The sequence below is a fragment of the Lepidochelys kempii genome, chromosome 10 (assembly GCF_965140265.1).
Source record: "Lepidochelys kempii isolate rLepKem1 chromosome 10, rLepKem1.hap2, whole genome shotgun sequence".
Lineage (NCBI taxonomy): Eukaryota > Metazoa > Chordata > Testudines > Cheloniidae > Lepidochelys > Lepidochelys kempii.
Window position 1 is genome coordinate 13,699,820 of NC_133265.1, and position 24,417 is coordinate 13,724,236.

At 37.6% G+C, this 24,417-nt stretch overlaps 1 protein-coding gene across 24 annotated transcripts in view; it reads right to left on the reverse strand.

The window, feature by feature from the left end:
* Positions 1 to 24,417, reverse strand: part of SUN1 (Sad1 and UNC84 domain containing 1) — a 65,172-nt gene that overhangs the window by 26,233 nt on the left and 14,522 nt on the right. For 3 of the 24 annotated variants that reach the window (XM_073362066.1, XM_073362065.1, XM_073362068.1), the window contains exons 2-12: positions 20,676 to 20,772; positions 13,475 to 13,669; positions 10,982 to 11,172; positions 8,121 to 8,150; positions 7,835 to 8,029; positions 5,659 to 5,781; positions 4,488 to 4,547; positions 3,104 to 3,187; positions 2,630 to 2,740; positions 959 to 1,057; positions 134 to 227 (exon numbers count right to left, since the gene is read on the reverse strand). In XM_073362066.1, the coding sequence (XP_073218167.1) occupies positions 134 to 227; positions 959 to 1,057; positions 2,630 to 2,740; positions 3,104 to 3,187; positions 4,488 to 4,547; positions 5,659 to 5,781; positions 7,835 to 8,029; positions 8,121 to 8,150; positions 10,982 to 11,172; positions 13,475 to 13,669; positions 20,676 to 20,752 (1,259 nt within the window). In that variant the 5' untranslated portion in view covers positions 20,753 to 20,772. Of the gene's footprint in view, positions 1 to 133; positions 228 to 958; positions 1,058 to 2,629; positions 2,741 to 3,103; positions 3,188 to 4,487; positions 4,548 to 5,658; positions 5,782 to 7,834; positions 8,030 to 8,120; positions 8,151 to 10,981; positions 11,173 to 13,474; positions 13,670 to 20,675; positions 20,773 to 21,206; positions 21,402 to 24,417 lie in introns of those variants that run through there. The other 21 variants (XM_073362072.1, XM_073362085.1, XM_073362071.1 and 18 more) reach the window with 14 other exon arrangements.

Here is a 24,417-nt window from a genome sequence, read left to right on the forward strand (position 1 = left end):
TTGTCACAGACATTGCACTTGTATTCTTCAACTAGGATAATTTCATGCATTTTAATCACAACTCTTACAGTACAAATCTAACACGTCTGTAACTCAGGGAAGAAAATTCTGTTTAAAAAATAAATTCACAAACCTTGTAAGAAGAAACACATTGAACAAAGAAATCAGGGTAACAAGTTGATACCATCCAGTTCCAAGCCACCAGAATACCCCAGAAGCTACCTTCCCTATAAGAGAAAGGATGTATTCAATGAACTAAAAATGTAATTGTTACAGAATATATACTAAGGGAGACCAAGCAGAAGCACATGCAAATATGGCAGAAAATGTTTTGTGCAACAAACAGATTGTTGGGGTGGATGGTGAAAGGAAACACATGCAACTTGTTTTCATCTAAATTTATATCACAGCTATGTATTGCAACGCATTATCAACTACTCAGCACAAAAAACCGCCATGCAAGAAGATGAAATTTGTTTAGTAAAGCAATAACTAACTTTCATAAGGTTAAAACACAACACCCGTTCAGCTACATTTAATCATGCTTTGCACTTGGGTAACCCCTTTCAACTAAAAGCCTCTATGAGCTTCAAAAAGGCATTATATTAATTTTGATTATAGGGATACCGTGGCACTGAAAGATTAAGAAAGTTTCCTAAAGCCATGGGGAGTTAATGGGAGAATCAAACAGAGCCCAGTTTTCCTCATCCCCCCCCTTGTCTGCTCTAACCATTAGACATGTTGCCTTTCATATGAAGCAGCCTTGTTAATCTCCCATTGAATTTGTGAACACAGATATATCTTGTCACTGTATAGTTTAGCCTTTACAAACAGTAAAGTACCATCCAAAGCACAGTTGAGTCAGCATCAGTGAGGCAATCACATAGTGTAGACTCCTAGTTTGCCAGCAGAGGCAGAACACATGCAAAAGCACAAAACCAGAGATCAAGATAGTAACCTGGAGAAACAATGGCCAGCCAAAGTAGTGATAACATCTTCTGAGACATAAACCATCCTGTTGCTCCCACTGTTTGCAACACTTGTAGCACAAAGTAACCTGGTGTATAACAAATGAACTATATATATGTAATGTATATACAGACAACCTGACCTATCGTTTACAATAAAAGCAGTAGAGTAGAGAGATTCTTTAGCTTCTGAAGTTATGAGAATTACATATAGTATAATTTTAGTGTATATCCTCCAGTAGTTTGTAAACTTTTAAAAACATTATACACAAAATGAGTATTACTGCTAATAAGACAAAATATGGACATAAGTGGCGCTAACACCATTAAAAGGAAAAAGACAATATGCTAGTACATAGACAGTTCAACATCCAGATTTTATCATCTGGGTAATTAAAATACCATCTTTTCAGAATATAAAGAGCCTATGTTTTATGGTACAATAGTCTGTCAGAAAAATGTCCTAATTAATACTCTTCAACCATCCGCTCTTTATTATAACACAAGTGCATATTTAGTCAGGCAACCCTTTCAAAGTTTCTTGGTTTTGTCTTCAAGTGTACGCTGCAAGTTTCTGGAACATTTAAAACTTCAAGAATTAATTCTTCAAGATCGTTATTTAAAAAATATTGACCATAATATCCTCATTAACAAGAGGAGATATTGAGAAGCATAAGAATAAGAAAAGAATATGCCTTACTGAAAGTAAAATTACAAGTAATTAGGTAAATTATTGTTCATTTTTATAATTAAATTCAGCTGCATGTTTTATGGTATGACTGTGTCAGTTGGTTTTTCAAAGGCCTAACCCAAAGCCCACTGAAGTCAATGGAAAGATTAATGGCCTTTGACTCTGACACTAAGTGTAGATTTGTTGTTGTTGTTCTATAGAACTAGAACACCACAAATAAATTTAGAGGAATTCTAAACTTTAGATTAGCAGAGGATGTGCTGCTCAGTCTCTGAGGGGCACCAAACGTTACAGCTCAGTATTTTATAAAACCAGTTAGGTGACTGAAGAAATGTCTCACACTATTCTTCTTTGCTGCATGAAAATAGATTGACAGCAAATAGCTCTAAAGCATCTTGATGCCTGTGCCTAATTCAAGCATTAGTAGATCCATTTCATAGGATAGATAGTATACTAACTACATGAGAGAGTCTTGTAATAAATAAATAAAAATCAGGGTATAAAAATAAAATCAGGGTACAAAATAATAAAATACCCTATATAGGAGTTATCTTAATGTCCCTTTTCTCTTTAAATCCTGTTTTCCATCCTTCCAGAAATATACACTTACGTAAAGTATAGCTTAAAAACAAAACAAAAACTTTTGCTTTGTATTTAATACTTTAAAATACACATCATATGGTAATAAATTACTATAACTTCCTTTCATAGCAATTGTGCCATATGTAAACAGATTATATCTGCCAAGCTCCTCCTTAATCTAATCAGTGAGTCTAATATTGTAGCAAGTAACACATGGAGTAGAAGAGATTCCATGTAACTATTCTTCCAGAACATTTTTACAGTTAATTCAGCCTAATCTATTTTGAAAATTACAGTTAAACTAAAAACACAAAGCAGTAGGAGTGATTAACATTTGTGAGGTTGTGATGTAAAATAAAAGCAAATGAAAAAAAAAGTGCAAGTCAACCTGCATAAGAAAAGGTGTGCCAAATGGTCCTTGCTACCCTTTTAGACCTTGAGGATTGCATGTGGACTGTTGTGTATGTTTCAAGATGTTTCTTCCCCTTACAGTCATCACCTGTTGGTTATGGTAACAATCAATTAATAGTGACAAGTTAACCAATAAAACTACTAACAAGACAGACATGTTCCAGTTACGTCATAGTATCATTTTCCAAAACCAAGAACTAAGGTAGGTAAGAAAGATTAACAAGACAAAATCCCACAGATATTTGCTCCTATAGAAAATGTTGCAGCAATACACTTGTGTGTTAATACTTAGCATCTAAATTAAAAAACACAAAACTACTGTTCAGGTATACAACTTCTATAGAGTTGTTTCATATCATCTAGATGTCACTGTGACATCCAGGACTCCAACCCAAAGCTAAAAGACAGAAAAGAGAAAACAAACAAACAAAAACAACCCAACCATACTTACACAAGGATTCCCCATTTATACCAAGATGGCCATCCTCTTTGAGAAAGTCTTTTACATTCATACTTCCACAGTAATTCGAGTGAGCTGCAATACATGCAGAAAGAGGGTATAGAATTTAACTCTCTGGAGTCCAAAACTTCAGATAGCTAGCTTAACAAGTAAACTGACCTGATTTATTTAGTTATAAAGCCAAGCCACCTACAGGAGACCTTAAAAAGGTATTTGGTGTGTAAGGTGACTTGCAGAGGGCATGCATGTGTACATTTTTTGCAACTTTATGATGTCTAAAGGAAGCCCCTCTACCCTGTGGGTCAAACCTTTTTCCTTCTTGTTTTTTGCCTTACAAATATTAACTAAGTCTAGTCTACTCTTTCCTGGTTTTGCTGTGGTCTTCTTGGAAGTCAATTGGGTACTTGCCCCCTAACTGAAGGCTGCATCTGAAACAGTGCAACTGTTAAATAGGTGTTTAACTCACATACCACTGTGAAAATAGAATGAATTATATTGAAATTATAATTCATTAAAGAAATGCATCTGGTGGGTTTGTTGAAACACAGTTGTCAGGAAGAGAAACATTAAGGAGTGTGAGACAATGGGTCCTCAAACTAATTAACTTAGAGCTCCTACTGAGCTAGGAGATTGGTAAATGTTAGTATGCAAATAAGATATGTATGTATATTTGTCAGTTTCTGCTTCCTTTTGTCTCTTATGTTAAATTGGCTTTGGCGTATCTGTATAAATAAGTTAGCTTGAGCTTTTGCAGAGGGCTCACATATCTGGGTGCACTGGAAAAGCGCTTTGCTAATAAACAGAGTGGTCTGACAAATTCTGTTAGCCTTGAATCTGACTTTGACAATTTGGAGGTTCCACCGAGATGGCAACCTTCTTCACTGGGGCTGTGTGACTCCTGACCGTTCTTAGCATGGCCGTGGCAAGCTGGCACCTGGGCATTTGGCCTAAGGGTCCTCCGCCAGAACGGAAGGGTGCATGACCACAGTGAAGTCTACGCCATCGAACCAGTTGGTTCCCACTCTGTTCTGGTAGGGATCCCGGGATCTGACATCAGGAATCTGGTCAGGTAATTATTTCTGTGTTTTGTCCGGACTGAGGACTGTCTTGTCTCTGTGTCTATCCATCCTCCTGTGGTGTGTTTGAGTCTGGGCACCGTCTCCATCCGGGGATCGGCTGACCAAAGGGCTCCTGTCCCCACGGTCTGAGTGAGTGAAATCTGCACAATCCCAGCCGCACCGCGCCTTGGGGGAGATTCAAGGCTCTCAGAATTTGTCACCACACACTCCCCCCAGTTAATTATTTGGGGAAGCAGTTTTAACTGAATGCTTAATTTTGAGTTCTACTTGCTTGGTACCTGGGAAGTCAAACTTACCAGTTCTCTGTTTGTCTGTAGCACCTTCCAGGAAAGCTTGATTAGATAAGATCTGAATTTCTAATGAAAAAAATCTCAAATTCAGATCTAGCAGTCTACAATTTTTCGTGGAACACACTATTGGCAATGGAGAATTAGTTCAAGCCTCACCAGGTAGCAACTGAAACATGGATTACTTGAGGATGCGACAGGAGGAGCAGTTATTTTTAAATCTGTGTTCAGAACTGCTTTACACCTATTTAGTTCCAATACTCTACTCAAAAAACCAACACTGTTGAACACCCCCATCCTTTCAGTTGCGGACCAAGTGCTACACCACTTCCCTGGTTTTAGTGGAGAATCCAGGAGAGACCAGACATTCCCGATATCAGAAAGGCAGAAAAAGCATTACTGAAGGAGTGGGAGGAAGATGAGGAATCCCTTTCAGCTGAGCATGAAGGATACAGTTATTTTCTGTCAACTTTAACATAATAGTTAGAAGATTTACTCTGAGGGTATAACTACACAGCAACTCGACACCTACGTCTGGCCCGTGCCAGCCAGCTTGGGTTTGCGGGACTATTTCATTGCCGTGTAGACTTCTGGGCTTGGGCTGGAGCCTGGACCATCCCACCTCACAGGGAGCCCGGACCCTCCCACCTCACAGGGAGCCCGAGTTGGCTAGCATGGGCCTGATACCAGTGTCTAGTTACTATGTAGACATACCCCAAGGGACAGGCAATAAGCACCACATTACAAACAGCAGAACAGCCTGCAGAGAAAGTGTTAATGAGGAGACTTAACCTTGCAGAACTAAAACAAACTGAGATTTAGGAATATGAAGCTCAAGTCTAGAGGAAGCAAGAAAACTGCATTTTGAAAACACTGAAAAAATTACAGTGTGGCAGTGTCAACCCCCCCGACCTCCCCCTGCCCATGCAATTTCCTGGGAAGAAAAGAAGACCAAACAGAAAAAAACCACACAGTTACCATATACCTGTATATGGACACTTCCCAAGGAAAAAAAAGGTGCAAGTGAGCATAAGAGACACCAGCCAAATTACTATGGAAGACACCATGGTGCAGCAGGTGAAATGGATGAAAAGCCACATAAGAAAAAAAGCACAGGGCTTTTTATTGAGGTAGTGGCTTTGGAGGAGACAGAGGAAGGGAAGACCACTAAAAAAGGTACCTTTAAATTCATAACCCAGGTTCAGCAAAACCATTTGAAATAGTTGCACTAACAGTGATGCAAAAGATGTTGCAGTATATTTGATCAATCGTAGAATCTTATTCATGTAGAAAGGGGTGTTTCCTATTAAAAAAGTGTGAATACAAAATTATTTCCCTACACAATTTCATTCTCCATTTATTAACTACTTGCATTTCCACCTGTTGATACCAAACTAGAAATAGCTAAAATTTTAGTTACTTATCCAGGGATACAAAATTTGTGGAAGTGTAGCAATTGTGAGTGGTGCTGGTTTGACAGGCCTTAATTCTGAACTTCACCATTTATCTATGGCTAAGTATACCTGAAGCAACAGCAGTGAAAGTTTCTGGAATGCTGGCATGCCTAAACCATGGTCTGGAGTGACCGTTTTCCCAGGGCAAAAGGCTCAAGTTACAAGCCTTTCCTGGTTAAATGGGATTGAAAACTTGAAGACAGCTAATCACTTTTGCCAACATTTAAATTGTAATTAATTACCTATCTTCAGAACTCAGGATTTCTCCATGCTGAACCCATGAACAGTTAGAATCTTAAAATCCCAACCTAGAACAAAAAAGGGCTTAAGTTGAATTCTTGTTGAAAGAGGGGGCAGGGAGGAAGAGAGTGTTTTCTCCTTCTCCCTCTTCATACTTCCAAGTGCATGGAAGTCAAATACAAAGCTTTTCTAGTACTCAAGGCAGTTACTACTAGACCTTTTCCTCTGTTATCGTCTCCTCCACTTTAGTGCACATGCAAAAGAATAATAATTAGCACAATCATCCCTGTACTCCTGCTTTCTTAAAAGCTTTGGTATTTTGTAGCCAACCAGCATTTGGCTATCTTGCTTTCAACTGCTGAAGTATCCTCACAGATGAGAATCTTGTGAGAGTCCCCCTGTGAGAGTTTTGTGTAGAAGAGAGATGGTATTAAAAAAGAAAGATTTCTAGACTCCAATGTCCCATTTAAATATTGAAAGTTTATTAAACCTATGTAAGATTGGGGTCCTATTGTACAAACATATAGCAAGAGGCAGTCCTTATCCCACAGAGCTTACAATCTAAATAATTTCCCTTGCATCCTCCTGAGTTTCCCTAAGAGTGTCAAGAAACTGACTTCTTACTATTCAGGACACGCTAAAATGAGGGTCACACCTTGGCCCAGAAGGGATAGCAACTGAAACAACCCTCAAATTCTGAAAATGAGGGCAACAAAAGAGCATGCCTTCCTCCTAAACTGATCTTCAAGAAGACTACCAACAACCAAAGAATACAGATGAGGCGTTGGGATGGTGAAGGATATCAAACTTTCTGCTTTCCAAAGGAAGGCACTTAAGAAGAGCAATATCCAAAGATTAGCCTAGAAAACCAGAACTCCATATAGGCAGCCAACAGCCATACTTAAGAAAAAGCTCCAGAAATTGTACACTGAGAAGGAAAACTGCTGAAGCCACAGCCTTTCCATTCTGGGTCCTCCCTCAGAAACAATTTGAGCCCTGTTAGATCTAAGGTCTGAGAAGAGAGCCTAACTTATAGAACACAATAAAAATTAGAGTCTATAGAAGGAAACAGAAGGGATTTTTTTTTTTTTTTTTTTTTAAATCTTTCTATAGAGCAGATGATATTTACGAACAACAACAATTTGCTGATTATGTTTGGTTGTTTTTGTTTAACTCTTTTGAGCTCCTATTACTGGTGAGTTATAATGGAAAAGAGTTTTAAAGCGGAATTTGAGTAACAAAATGATAACCTGACCCTCATTGTTATAATGAGGTGTAAAAGAAAATCATCTACCGCTAAGAACCAATACTGTCTACAACACCACATTATGAGCTTGATCAATTTGAAAGTATGAACTATTTTCTGCCAGATTCTGTATCATTTTATTTTGATGTCGCACATTTATATTCCCTGTAACTGTGTGGAAAATTCATATTGTCAGCTTCTGATGCACAGCAGATGTCAACTCCATGAAGCGTAGCTTGATACAAACAAAAATTCATCATAGGATGTATGCTAATTGGTATTTAGAATTCAATTAGTCTTGATAAATTCAGCGGGGGGAGGGGGAATCATCTTTATACCCTCCAAATACATGTAGCTTTATACATCAAGAAACAAGACATTTACAATACCACAAAAAAAGGAAGAAAATCACTTACTAGACCTGTATTTTTGGCTTCTATCCCTCGAGTAAATTCTTGAAGATGGCATGTGAGAAGCAGAGTACGCTGTGAGGACCTCTTTCCGTTCAGAAAGCATACTGCAGTCACTGCAAGTATAGCCATTGATCATGGTAGTCTGTGTTTCAGCTGTTGCTATATCACCATTTCCCTGAATCACTGTTGTCTCCCCACCTGATGTATCAAAAAAGAACAATTAACCCATTCATTGCAACCTACTAATGGGGGGAGGGGGGGGAGAGAAGAGTTGGAGGACTGCAGTTACCTTTAAGATCGCATTCATCATCATCAAGCCCTAAAAAACAGAAAATTTTCCTACTGAGTACAATTACATAGAAGTCTCCAGATTGCAAAACAACTACTATAGCTAAATTGTACTCAAAACAAAAATTTCTGTTATTTCTAGAACCCACAAAGGAGATGCATTTTAAGATTAGAATATTACATTTATTCATTAACTGTTGTGGGGGACTTCAGTATATACAGGTATTTTTGAGGTGACAATTTACAGTTACATTATCCATGAAGAAGGTTGTGACAAGAAGAAAACTGAAGCGCCAACATACGTAATTTCTCAGCTCCCAGGTGACTATTGAGAAGGCTAGATAATTAGAAACATATGCTGTTTCTGTTGCTTAGTAACCATTTTTACTACAACCACAGTTCAATACATAGACTGGAAGACCCAGCTAAACCAGCCATTGTCAAATTTAGCACAGAATATTAGACTAAAGTTACAGTATAATTTCTTCCAATTGAAGGTTGTGGGAGTTGAAAAATCTACTAATCAGAAACAAGCAGCCTGTAACGGGACAGCATCATAAAGTCCCACTATGGCCAGCCCTGTTTTCCCTGTTTCTTCTTAGGAAGTTGAAGAGTGGAAGGAAAGAAGACTTTTTTTAAATAATCGTGGCTGGAAAGCTAGTCTCTTGCTTTTTTCTTTTTGGGGAAATTTAAGGCATCAGTAACTTGAAACTAGAGTCTAGAGTAACTGAAGTCTAGTTTATTTACACACACATTTGTACAGTAAGCTACATTTCCACAGATTAAACTGAAATAAGATGTTAGCGTTGTGAAATTGGTTAACATCAATTATTGGATATTTGGGATATAGACTCTTGTATTTAAGAGATTCCTAAAAAATATATATTTTTTTAAAAACGGTCTTTACAAGGATATCTGCATTTCAGCTACCCTCACCCTCCAAGAGAGGAGGAAGCAAAAACTGAATTTCCTTTGGAGCATCAAAGCCATTCCTAGATCGGAGGAATTGCTGCAGCAGATAGGAGATCCATTCTCTCATCCCTACCCAGAGCTACTGCATACAGCTTCTATGGTACATCCCCATCCATGTAACAAACGCACACACACAAACGCACGCACACGAAGTAGAGATCCAGGTTAGATTACTGGATCTGAGGCACAAAGTATCACCTGGAGCACCAGCCTAGCAATAGGCAGATCAACCAGGTTCTTGTCCACAGGAAGTCATTTTGGGGAAAAAGCTTTCCCTAGAAGAACCCAAAGAGGTATTACACCATTACTACTAATAGAGCCCCTTTCTTATAGGCAGAGCAGGACCAACATCTTCAACAACAATGCTGTCTTCTGCTACCCAGTCTGGCACTCCTTATTCCAGAGTGAATGGGATTTTTGCATGAGCAAGGAGTAGAGGATCAGACCTTTGTTCAGAAAGGATTACCATCTCCAAGTAGTCTGAGCAGTCAGAGACTGAAGCCTTATCTATACTTAAACATTTTGCCAGCACAGCTATGCCAGAAGTGCGGTAGAATGGCAAGAGTTCTTTTGCTGGTATAAGTTGCATTTCCACTACAAAGGGTTGCTGGAATAGCTATGCAAGCAAATCCTTTCTAGTGTGGTCAAGGCCTTAGTAATATGGATTTTTCTCTCTGTTCAAGAGTTACTAAATTGCTCCAAACTAATCTTTCATGACCAATAAATGCACTTTCCAGATAATGAGTCTAAACTTTCTGGTCGAAGCAACATAAGTGAATGCTTTATCTATACTACCTTTCCGCTTATTACCTGTCCTCTCATCACTCCAATCTACTCTTGATGTTAAAGTGACAAAGCTGCATCTTAGAAATTAGAGATCATTCTATAGTTCTTGCAATCTGGCAGGCATGTCTCCCTTTTTAGGCAGCTCGATGTATACGGATTTACACCAGGCTTTTCTCTTCTCTCTCTACCTCCAATTTCTCACACAACGGATAACTTTTAAGAAGTCATTAATTGCAGATTCACCAGCCTCAGAGTACTATAAATAAATAGCCACGTTACTTCATGATGCACACACAACTATTCTGTAGTTTGATCACAATTTATATAAAACCTCTTTTTTAAAATCTGCATTCTGTGTACAGTTGCCAGAAAAACGTTAGCATCCCAAATGCAATTGTGCTTAGGCTTGAAACAAAAACCTATTAATTACAAAAGCATAAAAGAAGAAGTGTCTGTTGAAAGGTGGTGTCATGTGAATCACATAATCCAAATATTGGACTAGCCGCACAGGTGCCTAATCTCCATAATCTTTACTTTTGCTATCCACTGGAAATTTCATATATTTACAAATCTACAACTTCACTAACCTATGAACACACATACAATAGCTTCCTGCTTCTCTGTTGTGACTGAACACATTTCACACATTCTTATTTGTTCATGATAAAAGTCACATGTTGTAACTTACTTATCTTTTTAACTAAACTTGTTATCTAGGATTTTTCTTTATGATACCTTCAGTAGGAGACTCCTGCTGAGCTTCAGAAATGACAATAGCAGAACACCACTAAATCCATAGAGAGCATCTTGCTAGTGAGCATCTTTGCTATGTAGAGGCAGTACATTTTGGTTGGCATATCAGTCTTACTGTGCAGCAATAATATGTTAAACATTTTATTCAAAGGTAATGTGTCCTCTGCCAAAACTATAGTAAGAATTTAGACAGTAAGTGGTGACCTTTAGACAAACATGGTAATAAGTATGTTGCTATCAACGTTCTTTAGGTAAGGAAGCTTCTACAAAAAACAAATAGAACCTCAAAATAGCTTTCACATCACAGGCTGGCATAAATATTCAAATGTGTAGTAGCACTGTATTACTTACCCCAAAAATGGTCAACTTCTGTTTGCTCCTGAATCAAAGATTCATCCAATACAGTAGATACCACAGATGTATCACTGGCACGGCTATTGAAACTACTTTGGCTAAAAATAGAAGAGCTGGATACATTTTTTCTTGGAGTATGTTTCACAGTGACAGACTGCTTGCTCATACTTTTGCGCTGCTTTGCTGTTCTAAAGAAAAAAAGGCAGAACATGAAGAGATGCCATAACATTAAACAAAAAAGAACATACTGAAAGGTAGTTTTCAATGGTTTGTGTCAAATTGGGAGGGTGTATCAGTGGGATTCAGCAAGGCCCAGTCCTACTCAATATTTTCATTAAGGACTTGGATAACGGAATGAACAGTGTGCTTATAAAATTTCAGACAACACTGAGTTGGGAGGGGTTGCAAGCACTTTGAAGGACAGAATTAGAATTCAAAATGACCTTGACAACTTGGGAGGATTGGTCTGAATTCAACAAGATGACATTCAGTAAATACAAGTACAAAGTACTACACTTGGGAACGAAAAATCACACGCACAATTACAAAACGGGGAACAACTTGGCTAGGCGATAGTATTGTTGAAGAGGATATGGGAGTTACAGTGCACCACACAATTCAATGAGTCAACAGTGTGATACAGCTATGAAAAAGACTAATATGCTGGGGTGTATTAAACAGGGGTGTCATACGTAAGACAAGGAAAGCAACTGTCCTACTTTACTCTGTATTGGCGAGGCCTTAGCTGGAGTACTGTGTCCAGTTGCAGGCACCACACTTTAGTAAAGATATGGAAAAATTGGAGAGAGTCCAGAGAAGAGCAATCAAAATGATAAAAAGTTTTTTAAAAAACCTGATCAATGGGGAAAGGTTAAAAAAACCTGGGCATGTTTAGTCTTCTTGAGAGAAGACGACTGAGGAGGGACCTGATAACAGTCTTCAAATACGTTAAGGGCTAATGGAAAGAGCACAGTGATCAATTTTTGTCCACATCCAGTGGAGGTAGGACAGGAAGTAATGGGCTTAATCTGCAGCTAGGGAGATTCAAGTTAGATATTAGGAAAAACTTTCTAACTAGAATGGTAGTTAAGCTCTGCAATAGGTTTCTAAGGGAGGTTGTGGAACCCCCCTTGTGACATTTTTAAGAATGGTTTGGACAAACACCTGTCAGGGATGGTATAGGTTTAGTTGGTCCTGCCTCAGTGCAGGGAGCTGGCCTTGACCTTTGAAGGTCCCTTCTAGACCTACATTTCTATGATTCTATAAGTAAGCTTTAAGCTCCGCATTTAGTATGTAAGGAGTTTAATTTTTGTATGATTAATTTTAGTCTGATTTAAGTATTTCGTATTGATGGGGATACAAACTGCACTGAAAAGGCTTTTTAGGCTAACCAGTTTCACTGGTGACCAAAGCTATATACAAGATGAACATTTGGTTTGTCTCCCCTTGCTCTCAGCATATATCCAACTGCAAACATTTCAGACATTTTACTCTAGATTACATATTGAATATTAATTGTATATTTAAATTTTTGTATAGCAGAGTTCGGCATATCTAGGAGGTTAGACTAGATGACCCTTGCAGTCCCTTCTAACCCTATGATTCATATACCCAAATGTTATATGTTAGACTATCAGATGAGTAACTATCAACAGTGTACAGTTTCATTTAAGGGCTCTAGTGAGTTCTTATGAAGAATAGCCACCTTTGTATGTTTTCTCATCTGAATTTTCATGATTTAGGCCACAATCCTAGAAAGACTGATTTACCTGTTACTTGCAGTGTGTAAAGTTGTCTCATTGACTTCAGTGGGACTAATCTTAAGCAGGTGAGTGAGTAGTCCCATTGACGTCAAGGGGATTACTTGCAATGCAGACAGTTGAACAAGTGAAAAAGTTTTATAGAGTTAGGATCATAAATTTGCTTCTATTACAGTCACTCTTCTCATTTAAGATATAGTTAATTTCACAGTCAACATTGTGTTCTAAAATGTTTAACAGAACAAAAAATGTTTGTTTCACTGGCAAAATAATTCAAAGGCAAGTATTCCGAAGACCAGATTTAAAAAAAAAAAAAGGCCACTGGCACTACTGAGTTGGTGCACAGCACATTGGCCACAGAGTTCTTATCTCAGCAAAATGCAACAAAGCTGAAATTTAGTCCTCGTTCTACTGTTGAAAATTATGTTTAATAAGAGGAGAGGAAACCATCTTTTTCCTTTCAGCTGTTTTTTCTGTCTAAGATTAAGACAAAATTCCCTTTGCACAAGACTGAGAAACATGCAATCTAAGCTCTTTAATTATAAGTTTATTTCAGTTTTTACTACAGTAAAAATCGAAGAGTCTCTTTCGCACTGCCACATTCCAACATTAAGTCTGAGTTCTGGATCAGCAACGAATTATTTGTCTGATACATGATTAAATGGGCAAACCTAGAATCTGCCAATAGGTAACTTGCATTAAATATATAAAAAAAATAAAGTCTGCTTACCTGGATGACTGATCTGACAAAGATACGTTTCCAATATAGGAATTGCTATGAATGTTGTCATTTTGGGCATCATCTGTTGCATTATATCCTGAAGTGACCAAGCGTAAACTGCGTCTTGACATTCTTGGAGAATCAAACACTGGATCCAATTTGTGTTCAGTCTCAAAATCCAGAGCAGTTGAAGAATAACTTGAACTAAAATAAAAATAAAGCTGTACACTAACAGTTTTTAAGATACATTTCAATGTATCAGAATTTCCTCCCCGAAAGAAAAAGTCTATGGTTTTTATAGATTCAACTTATCCTCACCATAGTCCTCATTCTGCCCAGAGAACCACACAAGCAGTTCCCAGCATCCACACAGAACCCTACTGACTTCAGCAAAGTTCAGTGTGGGTGTAGGGGTCTACGTAAGCAGTTCTTACTGCAGGATCAGGGCCTATGAAACACTGTTAAGCATCCAACAAAAGTTACTAGCAAAGTAATTGCATACTTCTGTATGTACGGTTTAGATAAGCAGATTCATATACATCAACAAGCAAATAAAAACAGCACTTTACAGAGAACCCCTCTGTAACGGTATCAAAATACTTTCACATCCTATGAATAATTAAGTCCAGAATTTTCTAGTTACTGGGGAAGTATTCTCTGAACTAAAGCTGCAGCAAGTATTCTATTCCAAGTGGGCTGATTTGTGTCATGCTTAGGTTCAACCCAAGACGTGATTTTTCTACCCTGTTAAAATTCATCATGAAATTTGAGAAGACACAGTGGGAAAATATTTACACATTCTAATTCTAAACCAAGGTTGCAAACATTTTGGCCCAGCTCAAGTAATTGCTGATATCTAAAGAGTTGTATGCTAGGCAAGTTTATGATTCTAAACTATTCATAAGAAATGAGGACTTAAGCTGAACATTTGTATAGGCACATATATCCAGAGTTGCACCAGTTTCACCAAACTGTTTTTTTTTTAAAACCAATTTAGTTAACAGGTGCAAAAGGCTGTGGACAGTTTTTAGTTGGTTTAGTTTAAGGAATTAAAAACAGGTCTAAGCTAAACTGAAATAAGAGTGTCCTTTTGCACCTGTTTAGTTTAACTAACTGGTTTATTTCAAATGATGTAAGTTTACATGCAGAGAGGCTCTGAATTGTTTCCTCAAAACTATACTCTTAGCATTGAAGCAGACTGAAACAATGCACAAACAGAATTCTAGATTTGTTGATTCTCTTACAAACAAACAAACACGCACAGAGATAACTATAACTAGGAGAGGCATGCTCTAGGCAGTTTTGGTCTCGAGACTACCTGGGAAAAAAAAGTGAGTAACAGTATGCCCTACTCTAAGACAGGAGACAGATTTGGTGCAAAGCACGTAAGATTTGTATTTATACAAGAAGGAAATTCATTATTTAAACTCTTCAAGACATTTTATAGCTATCTATTCTGTTAGAGCCTGGTTTCTTACTCAAATGCCACTAGATGTTGGAGAAACCGTGATTGTATGCATATAATACAGATGTCCTGCAGTTAAAATTTTCTGGGTATCTGTTCATTCCAAGATCAAACTGTTACAGGGGAATGTCCCACTGAAGTCTGTAATCTCTGCTGGGCCACTGGCCAGGTACAAAGTTGATTCCAGAAAAAGAGAACTGTGGCAAAATTACCTCAGGCCTGGTGTATACTTAAAACTTTGGTCCACCAAGCTACAACAGTCAGGGGTGTGAAAAATTCACACCCGAGAGATGTGGTTAAGCCAACCTAAGCACTGGTGTAGACACCGGCATGTCACCAGCCTCTCCCCTTCTGTTGCTGTGTCTACACTACAGTGCTACAGTGTGCAGCTGCAGCGTCGTAGCATAGACATACCCGGAGTATATTTCTGACCAGTTCTATGAGATATACCAGAAATGGGTCAGTTTCTCTGCATCTGCTCTGAACACTGCTGGTAGCAACAAGCATGAGGATACTTACACCTTTTGTTCTACCTATAACCTTGTAACCAAATGGTTTACTCAGTTTATTAACAGTGTCTTATCCAGATGCCACTGCACATAATATAATAAATAAATACAAATTTAAATTGACAACTCAAAAAAAAATTACAAATGTTAAAAAAAACACAAGTTACAAGATATAAGATTAACTTTTTCCTAATGTCAGTAAACACCTTTAAAATCACCCTAAAATATACAAAAATAAGAAAAAAAGTTAGGAGTACATTGTTTCATTTACGTCAGAAGTAGCCCCTCTTTCATATACATTTTTCTTATTTTTATGGCTGACCAGGCAAATGCCTTTCAAGAGACAATACAACCTTCATCTACTGCAGTCACTTTTCTGTACAAATAAATCAAGAGCAGAATCTGTAGTGATTCTGGACATCTGAATCCAGGTGTAAAACAGAAGCCCAAGCTCAGCTCAAGACAACATCATGCAGTTTGTTTGCACACACTTATGTTGCACTAGATACTTAGATCAGACACCTAACATCAAATTTCCCCTCCGAATTTCATTATAGCAGGGCAAAGGATGCTTGTGAGAGATAAAATTTGGGCCCCAGCGTTTAGTTTACATTCTTCTTTGTCAAAATTTGTGATACTTACAGGACTTTCAAGAGTAGTTAAAGTTAGTTGAACATAAGCTACACAAAGACATCTAAAGAGGGAAGAAAAGTTACCTAGGAAACAAAGTATACCCTATTACTCATTCCTTCATCATGGAAGATTAGAAAGATCTCAATAGTTTATTATTAATTTGAGGACTTCCCTGAACAAATGGCTCTTGCGATTTGATTTGCTATTTGCACTTGCCACTATGCATCTGTTTTTATTCATCTTCAGCCAGTGATACTACAGATAACTAATTCACAAGAAGAACACAAAAGTACACAGAACAAACGACAGCTGTAACTAGCTTTAGTTTGTTTTCATTAGCAAATACTTGTACTTATTTCAGATCTTAATATCACGGGATTGTTTTGTACTGATTCAATTTTAAGGTCTGAATTTCACACTAAGTAAAAAAAAACCAACACATAACACTTGCATTTTGGCTCTACTCTAGTATTAAGAGAGCTACTACACTTCTTAAACAAACCAAAGTCATCTTGGACTTCAGTGACACAAATGGACAATACCTCGAAGTCTAGTCTCCCATCTCCAGATGCAACTTCCATATTTTGGAGGAGGGTTTGTTTTTCTTGTTAGGGAGACCACTGAAGCTTTCCTTATGTATGACAGAACAATTTATGGTGTTCAAGTTATTTTTCACATAATGTATATCATTGCTTGAAAAATCTGCTAGATATCTACTGCCTAGAGAAATAAACCTACTAGCAAGAAGCAAATATGAATGCTAGGTTATACTTGGGTGTGATGGAATTCAAAGAAGACATTGCAACCTCTTGCCCCTATATATGCTTTCTGAGCTGCTCATAGATTTCTTCACTATTACATAGGTAGTCTTACTTTTTCATCTAGCTGTTACCTTTACACTTCCCCCACCCTTTATGATAGATTAAAAACTATTTAAAAAGATTCCAGGAATGCCAGTGTCATTCTGAAGGCTATTATGTCTGTACAATCAGTGTGAAGAGATGGAAGCAGCAGCAAGCAGGGCCAAAAGCTCTTTCTGTTCAGAATAGCCCCAGGCTGAAGCATTACTGGGTTTTGAGGTCTGTTACCACTCAATTTTTAAGTTCTCAGCCATTTTCAGCCTCTTCCCCCCTCCCCCGCCTCAATTATGAATTACACCCATGTGACAACATGGGCTTTCATCTACTAGTGGTGGCATAAAATTACTAATCTCAATGGAGTTAACTACTAAATTATACTGGTTTAAGCAGAATCAGAATTAGTCTACTGAGTTTACCATAAATTTAGCTTTGTGTACAGGGCAGTGCAAGTGACCCATTTTTCAAGTGTTCTTTGGGATAGTTTCTTATTTTATAGAAGTTGCAATGAAGTAGGTAAAGCAGCTCCAGTCCACTAGCAATAAATTGGAGAACAATTCCAGTGGATATATGTGAGCTAAGGACTAACCATATACTTCTAAGTTTCCAAGCAAGTAGATTATCAGCATATCACTGCTCTGGTTAGGAAATGCATTAGCATGGATAAACACCTGTAGTGACAAGTTTGCCCTGGAACAGTTACTCCCTTGCCCTATTCCAGACAAAATAAGCAGACTATTCTCAATCAGTGTACTGCTTCTAATTATTGATATTTTCAGGTTCGTGTTAATTTACTGAAGTATGGATTGAATGTATTTGATCTTTAAGCTCAGTGAGTACAAGATTCCTGTCTACAGGTTAGAGATGCATACATTTATTCTCAAGACCCAGTGAATGTCTACTTTAAACCAAAACCTTTCACTACCATTTGTACCATTTTCCACACGGAGGGTGAAACGCACCTGAACTGTCAGAACCACAAATCCTTTGAGAAAGAAACGGGGCTAAATTTGGAAGCCAGTCTAATTAAAGTCTGTAAATTACACATTAACAAGGGGGTGAGAATCTGAGGTTCAATTTACATGCTGGGAAGGCTGAAAGTTGTACGACACATCACTCTAAATGTTCCTTTGAATGTAGCCCAAGATATAGAATACTAATTAGTACATCACCATTTTCTCAGTACAGGTGCAAACATTTAGGATTACGTAGTAATTCCTGTTAGTATTAATGGAGGCTCCTATTAATAAATCATAACTGAGGCTATTGACTGATTTGTAGTATCTGGATTTTCCCTACTTTTTACTGAACATTATTGTCTGTTCTCAGCTTGCACAGAATATACAAGTTAACTCCTCTGCCTCAGTTTTCCCCAGGAGTGAAATGAGTATGCTATAAAAGCTATCTTTCTGGGATAGTTTAGTGTTTGTAAAGCACCTTGAGACCATTGGGGGTGGGGAAAGGGACGGGACAGAATGAGGAGGGAGGCATAAAAAAAAAAATCTGAACATGAATACAAATACCCTGCAAAATAAAGCTAAAAATTAACACTCATAAGGAAGCAGTTTTGCGCACCCTCCCTTCTGTAGGGTTTTCCAAGTATCACTAAATCTGAGGATGGCAGACTTGTGCAAAGAAATCTTTATATACTATAAAAAGACCTCAGCATGCAAAGACTGAGATGGTGAAGTCCTGCTCAATCAACAGGCCTTGAAGTGACTAACAGGCTTTGAAGTTTATACTCAGGACCTTGAATGCAGATCTCAGTATGCCAACTTCCCCTATTTTAATGTTTCAAGTGTTGCCAAAGCTTCAGATGGTATTTTATTATAAATTACAATTAGAGCATTTACAGATACTTTCCTGCAATAGGCTCTGAAATAAGATTCTGTATTATGAAAGTTGCTACATCTTAAACCAAAGCTGCCTGATGCCTCCAAGAATAGATGAATTGCCAAACTTTATCTTATCAAACCCTCCCTCAGCCAGTTGTTTACCTACAATATGTAAAGTGACTGAAAGCAGCCAAGTGGGATGCTGTGCAGCCACAGCAAGTTTCCCTTGCCCCCTTATACCCTCCAAAGACCGAACTAATCTCATCCTTACAAGATCTTCACCTATATAGAAAGAGCAAAATGCCCAATTTACCTTTAGCATCCCATTACCCTCTTATATTCAAGTTGTCCTACCACTCCTTTCATCAGGGCCTGATCAAATCTTGTGGTCCTTCCTCAAGCAAGACTCCCCATCTAGTTCACTGGGAGTCTTGCTGGAGTAAAGACCATAAATCAGGACCCGTGATGGGGTGGGGAAGGGAGAGGTCATCAAACACCTCCAAGAGGTAAAAAGGGTCATGACTAAAAGCTTATCAAGCCACTGAGTTTTTCTTTAGAAGAAAAAATTAAATTACTGCCTCTCTGCCAAGACACTTGGGCCTGCACAACACAACAAACTTAAAACCAGTCTCAGTTTCCTGGAATAACACCAAGAGTTACTTATTCCCCCTCATCCCAGTTACAATTCTATTTTCAAAAGAAGCTAGCTTTATGGAGAGGATACAAAGGTATTAAAAAAGACTTTTGGTTTAAGGTGATTATTAAGAATACAGTATCTCAAATCAGGAGGAAAAAATGAGATTCTAATTTTGTGCATGTATTTTTCAATATAACTAGAAAATGTATACGATTACAGAATGTACAGAATTGTTTTTAAGTAAATTCTTTCAACAATAAGTCTGCAGCTCTTCATTCATCATGTGAATTTCCCAGTGCCCCCCCCCCCAACAGCAAGTTTTAAAATCCCCATCCCCACCCTGAAAGTGATAACCCTGCTGTTTATAATGCAAGTGTAAAGATATCCTCCACTAACTTTCATTAAGTAAAAATATTCCTTGATAGGAAAAAGATACATAACTTTATTACAGGTTTAAGACTGATATCTCCTTTCATCCCCTTTACATATCCTTCAGATACTTTCCTGAATTTAGAAAGCAGATTTGCTTAAGCAATCTTGAATGCTTATCTAAAAGGTGGGTTTATGATTAGGAAGATTTGTGTCTCTCCTTTCAGTTGCATAATGTGGAGCAGAAACTATACTATCAAAGTAACTTTGGTAATGTGAAGTGATTTAGCTAATGAAAAAATGGACCACAGAGTGGTCAGTTTAATATCCCTACGAACAACTAGCTCACCAAAATTCAGAGTTATAGCTACAATAACGGTCTTGCGGAAATTTAATGAATGGTTTACTTTGGGTGGAATTCCACACTCAGTCATCTACTGGAGTCGCAACAATTGCATATTATAACTAATGGGCCTTACATATTTGTTTTCTGAGTGACATGCTTATCCTAATAAGGTTTACAAATAAGTTATTTTGATTAACTGCAATGAAGCCATAAAAACAGATCCATGTATGAATTTTTTTAAGACATCATAAACAAGACAACAATGGTATCTAAGTGCAGGGTTAGGCCAGTGTATTCATAGCAACTGAAATAATGAGTCATTATCTTAGTCATTCACCCTCCTGTTAGTCCAGAACTTACAATTTTCCAAATTAATGTGTACATTTATCTCCAGAGAGGAAACAAGATTAGATATTAATATCTATAACATACACTGTAGATTTTTTTTTTAAAGAAAGCGTATTTAAAAAGTAATTACTTACCATGACAGCCAAGGTTTCTAGGATTAACAACATTTTGGAGTGTTTATAATTTATCCATAAGAAATAAAAATTCTCACCTGAGTGCATATGTATAGCCAGTGTTCTCTGGCACACATTGGGGTGGGGTGTACGTGTGTAGACGTGAAAAATCCATGGTGATTGTTTCAAATCATACTGCAAAAAGGTGAAAATAAAGTGATGCAATGGTTTAAAAGTATTTAAATTCAAGGTAAGAGAGCCCTTGCTTTGTTCAGCCTGTGTTATGGAATGTTGCAAATACTGCAGTAGAAAAAATTTCTGGCATCAAAGAACTGCATTCCAAGATACAAAGTTGACTTTTTTTTTTTTTTTTTTTTTTAAACTTTACTGCTATTGATAGATATCCTTATCAAAGCTGCATGAACCTAATCTGTTTCCTCTTGAGGACAGTTTTCCTTCTGCGTAGACCTAGATAGTCTATTTTTTGGCATTTACTGAGTTCTGTGGAATGCCATCATAAAATATGTCAAGCTGCCATCACTGTAATTATAACACACCACTTTCCAAGTGATTGACAGATCCCATATTATGCTACACTATTAAAAAACAAAACAGAGATTTTACAATACCTGAAGTAATACCTTTAAAATATCCTCAGTAGCTCAACGACCAGCCCTCCAATTACACATTATTTCCTAAGTGCTTTTATTAGATGCTTTGCCACCTAATCCTCTTGTAAGTTAAATATACAGGAAAGTTGTTTTCTTTAGAAGTCTTTTGAATATCATTCACTAAACAGTAGAGAGTATTTCTGAGTTCACTTCCTAAAAAAAACACAAACCAATAAAAGGAGGGGCAGTTCAGTATTTTGTAATTGGTGCTAAACTTGTCTCCTGAGTAAAAACACTCATGTACACACCCAGGCATATGAGCCAACAGCAATCTGAGTCACACAGCTAGTGTTTTTTCCTGAGCTTCTTTCAGTTAAGGTTTTTGAAGGTACTACTTTTAAAGATCTGGTTAAAATGTGTATGTGTCTTGAAGTAAGAGTAGGGAAGTAATGTTTTAATTCATGCTAATTACCAAAACGGTAACAAATAAGGCACCCAGGAAGATCTGATGTTATAACACAGATCTGTAGAGCAGCACAGATAATTACAGGCATGGGGGAAGAAAGATGATGCAAGCCATGCTTTAGAAGGATAAAACCTGTTGCAAAAAAAAAAAGCTGAATTAGTGATGGGATTAAAGATCCTTCTTATTAAAAAGACTCCCTAGCAAGGCAGAAGAGATTCTATTTTTAGATTATGTTGGGCAGTTGTTACAGCAATGGTGCTGTTCATGTCAACATAGTTAAGTCTGCCAAAATTTCCATTACAATGCCCTATTTTTGAGAGTTGCTAAACTTGCCATAATTTATCTGTGGACAAAAAAAAAAAAAGGGAATTATAAGCAAGAGAATAATTTTACAACAATAATTTTAAGATACACTTTTGCTCTCTTTCAAGCACTACACTTCAGTAAGTTGACTAGATAAATGTATTCATGAGCCTGAAATAACGTGAGAATAACCAGAATAAAAGAATAGCATCAAGCACTGAGCACACTGACTTACACCCAAAATTTCAGACAGGTCTCCCCTTTTGCACGTGCAATTTGTGTCTGTAAATAAATTGGGGACATAGCAGTAGTTGGATAACTACCTATTTGCTCCAACAAACAATTGTAGGTCAAAGATACAGGCACAGTTTTTGCAAGAATTAAAGAGGAGACTAGGCTTTTGAAATATAGTCCTGGACGTTGTGGTGGTGGTAACAGATACCAGAAGCCATTACAGCCATGTATACGCTCCAGTTCCATCACTGCAGCTGAACCAGCAGTAGAAACTGGCAGGAATTTTTTTGCTAGAATTCCCTGATTTAGATATGGTCCCTAGAGCAAACATCTCCCTACAGATTGTCCTGGCAGTCCAAATCAGCTGCCATACTTCTATAGTGTCTGTGCTGGCCTTTGGAGACCAAAGATACGGCATTTTCAGAGAAGACATCTCCTCAAGACTTATTAGATCTCCTGTTCCAGAGCACATCTGTTTTCTCAAGCTTTTTACCTGACTGGATTGGTTTTTGTTTGTTTTTTTAATAAGGAACATTTTTTGACTGAGCACTGCTGGCTTTTTAATGAGATGGCTCATACGTTTTTGGGTAGGATAGCTACCATATAGAATGCAATTGTTTTGTTTTCAGTAAAAGGTGGCCAGAGGCTATGCAATCAGTAGATTTAAAAAACAGATTTTTTTGAATTAAAAAAAAATTAAAATATCAGATTTTTATTTTATTTAAATTATAAGTTTCTTTTTTTTTTTAAAAAAAATAAACCTGTTTAAAATGGAATCTGAATTTAATACAAAATATATTAAGGCCTACATTTATTATCTCTTAAAAGATTTAAATAAAAAAAATATACTGAATCCATGAGCCTCTATCAATAAATCTGAGTTAAAGTGCTGTGCTACTGGGTGCAAGAGACCAGCAAACTCATCACAGGCATTGGGACCCAGTCTCTGACTCCAGGAGACACCATCACGTATCTCATCAGAATCATCCATGAGCCCACCTGGGTGGCCTCCTACTCCTGTTTTATTGTTTCTCACTGCCTGAGTTCTGACTGGCTCAGTTCTCAAGCTGTGCATATTTAGGACTCCACCCAGCAAGAAAAATTATTCTCCAGCTCCCGGAGAAACACTGATCTGCCCTCTAACTACCTGCCCTTGCTTCTGGATGCTTTATGGGCACTTCAAGTAAAATGCCTTGCTCTGCGTACGCAGACAGAGATACAAACAAATCCATTAGTTTCTCAACTGCCTCTCTCTATCCCTAAATAAAAAAAATACTGCAGGTGCAAAAGGCATGTGGGTTACATGAGCAGAAGTCTTGGACTGTTAGTTCTCTTGTTTTTCTTTTGTCATGTAATAAGGGAGACGGAGCCAAGTGTGCAGCCAGAAAGGAACAACACTGATGTCAAAGCAGGGCAGTGGAAGAAGAATATTCTTCCAAGTACAAAAACTCTAGTGCTTATTTCAATACCTGGGAACTGGAGGGGAAAAAACCTGCCATGGCTGTAAGTCATAAAAAAAGACCCTATTTGGGAATTTATTTTCAATAAATTCCTGTACTGCTGGGTAAAAAATGAACATGTGCTAATTGCAAACAGTGCAACAAAGATGCAAGGCCTGACGATGATGTGGACACATCTGAATCAACCAGTTAGTAAACTTATTTTTGCATCATTCCTATGGATTGCTTACCATTTTTTACTATGCTAGTGTATGATAAAGCAGTCAACAATGGACTAAAGAGAAAAGCAGAAGATACGCTGAGTATATTAAAATCTACTTCCATAGCCTTGGACAAACTGCAGAAAAGATTGCTACTGTGTTGCTGATGTTTAAATTTGAAAAGAATTTCAAAGACGTTGAAGAGAGAAATACTCAACAAAGTTAAATTGCAGGCAGTAAAGAAAAAGATAGAATATTGGCAAGAAAATGAGATGGATCGAACACCAAAGTACCAGGGTAGATGCCTAACAGCAGCAGCATCTTCTTTAGCAATGACATGGACATCTAATCATCACCCATCAATCATGCCAACCATAATAAATGTCAGGGCTGGAGGTAATCTATTCCCACAGTAGATGTTTGCTGATGATGTTTTAAAGGAAGTCACATCACTGAACTGACCAAAGTCACTAGCTAAGCACATGGAATCAGAGTAAGTGCAGCTTTGGACAGCAGCAGCCTCTTCTGCAGACACAGAAATAATATTTTCTTCATTTCATTCAAAG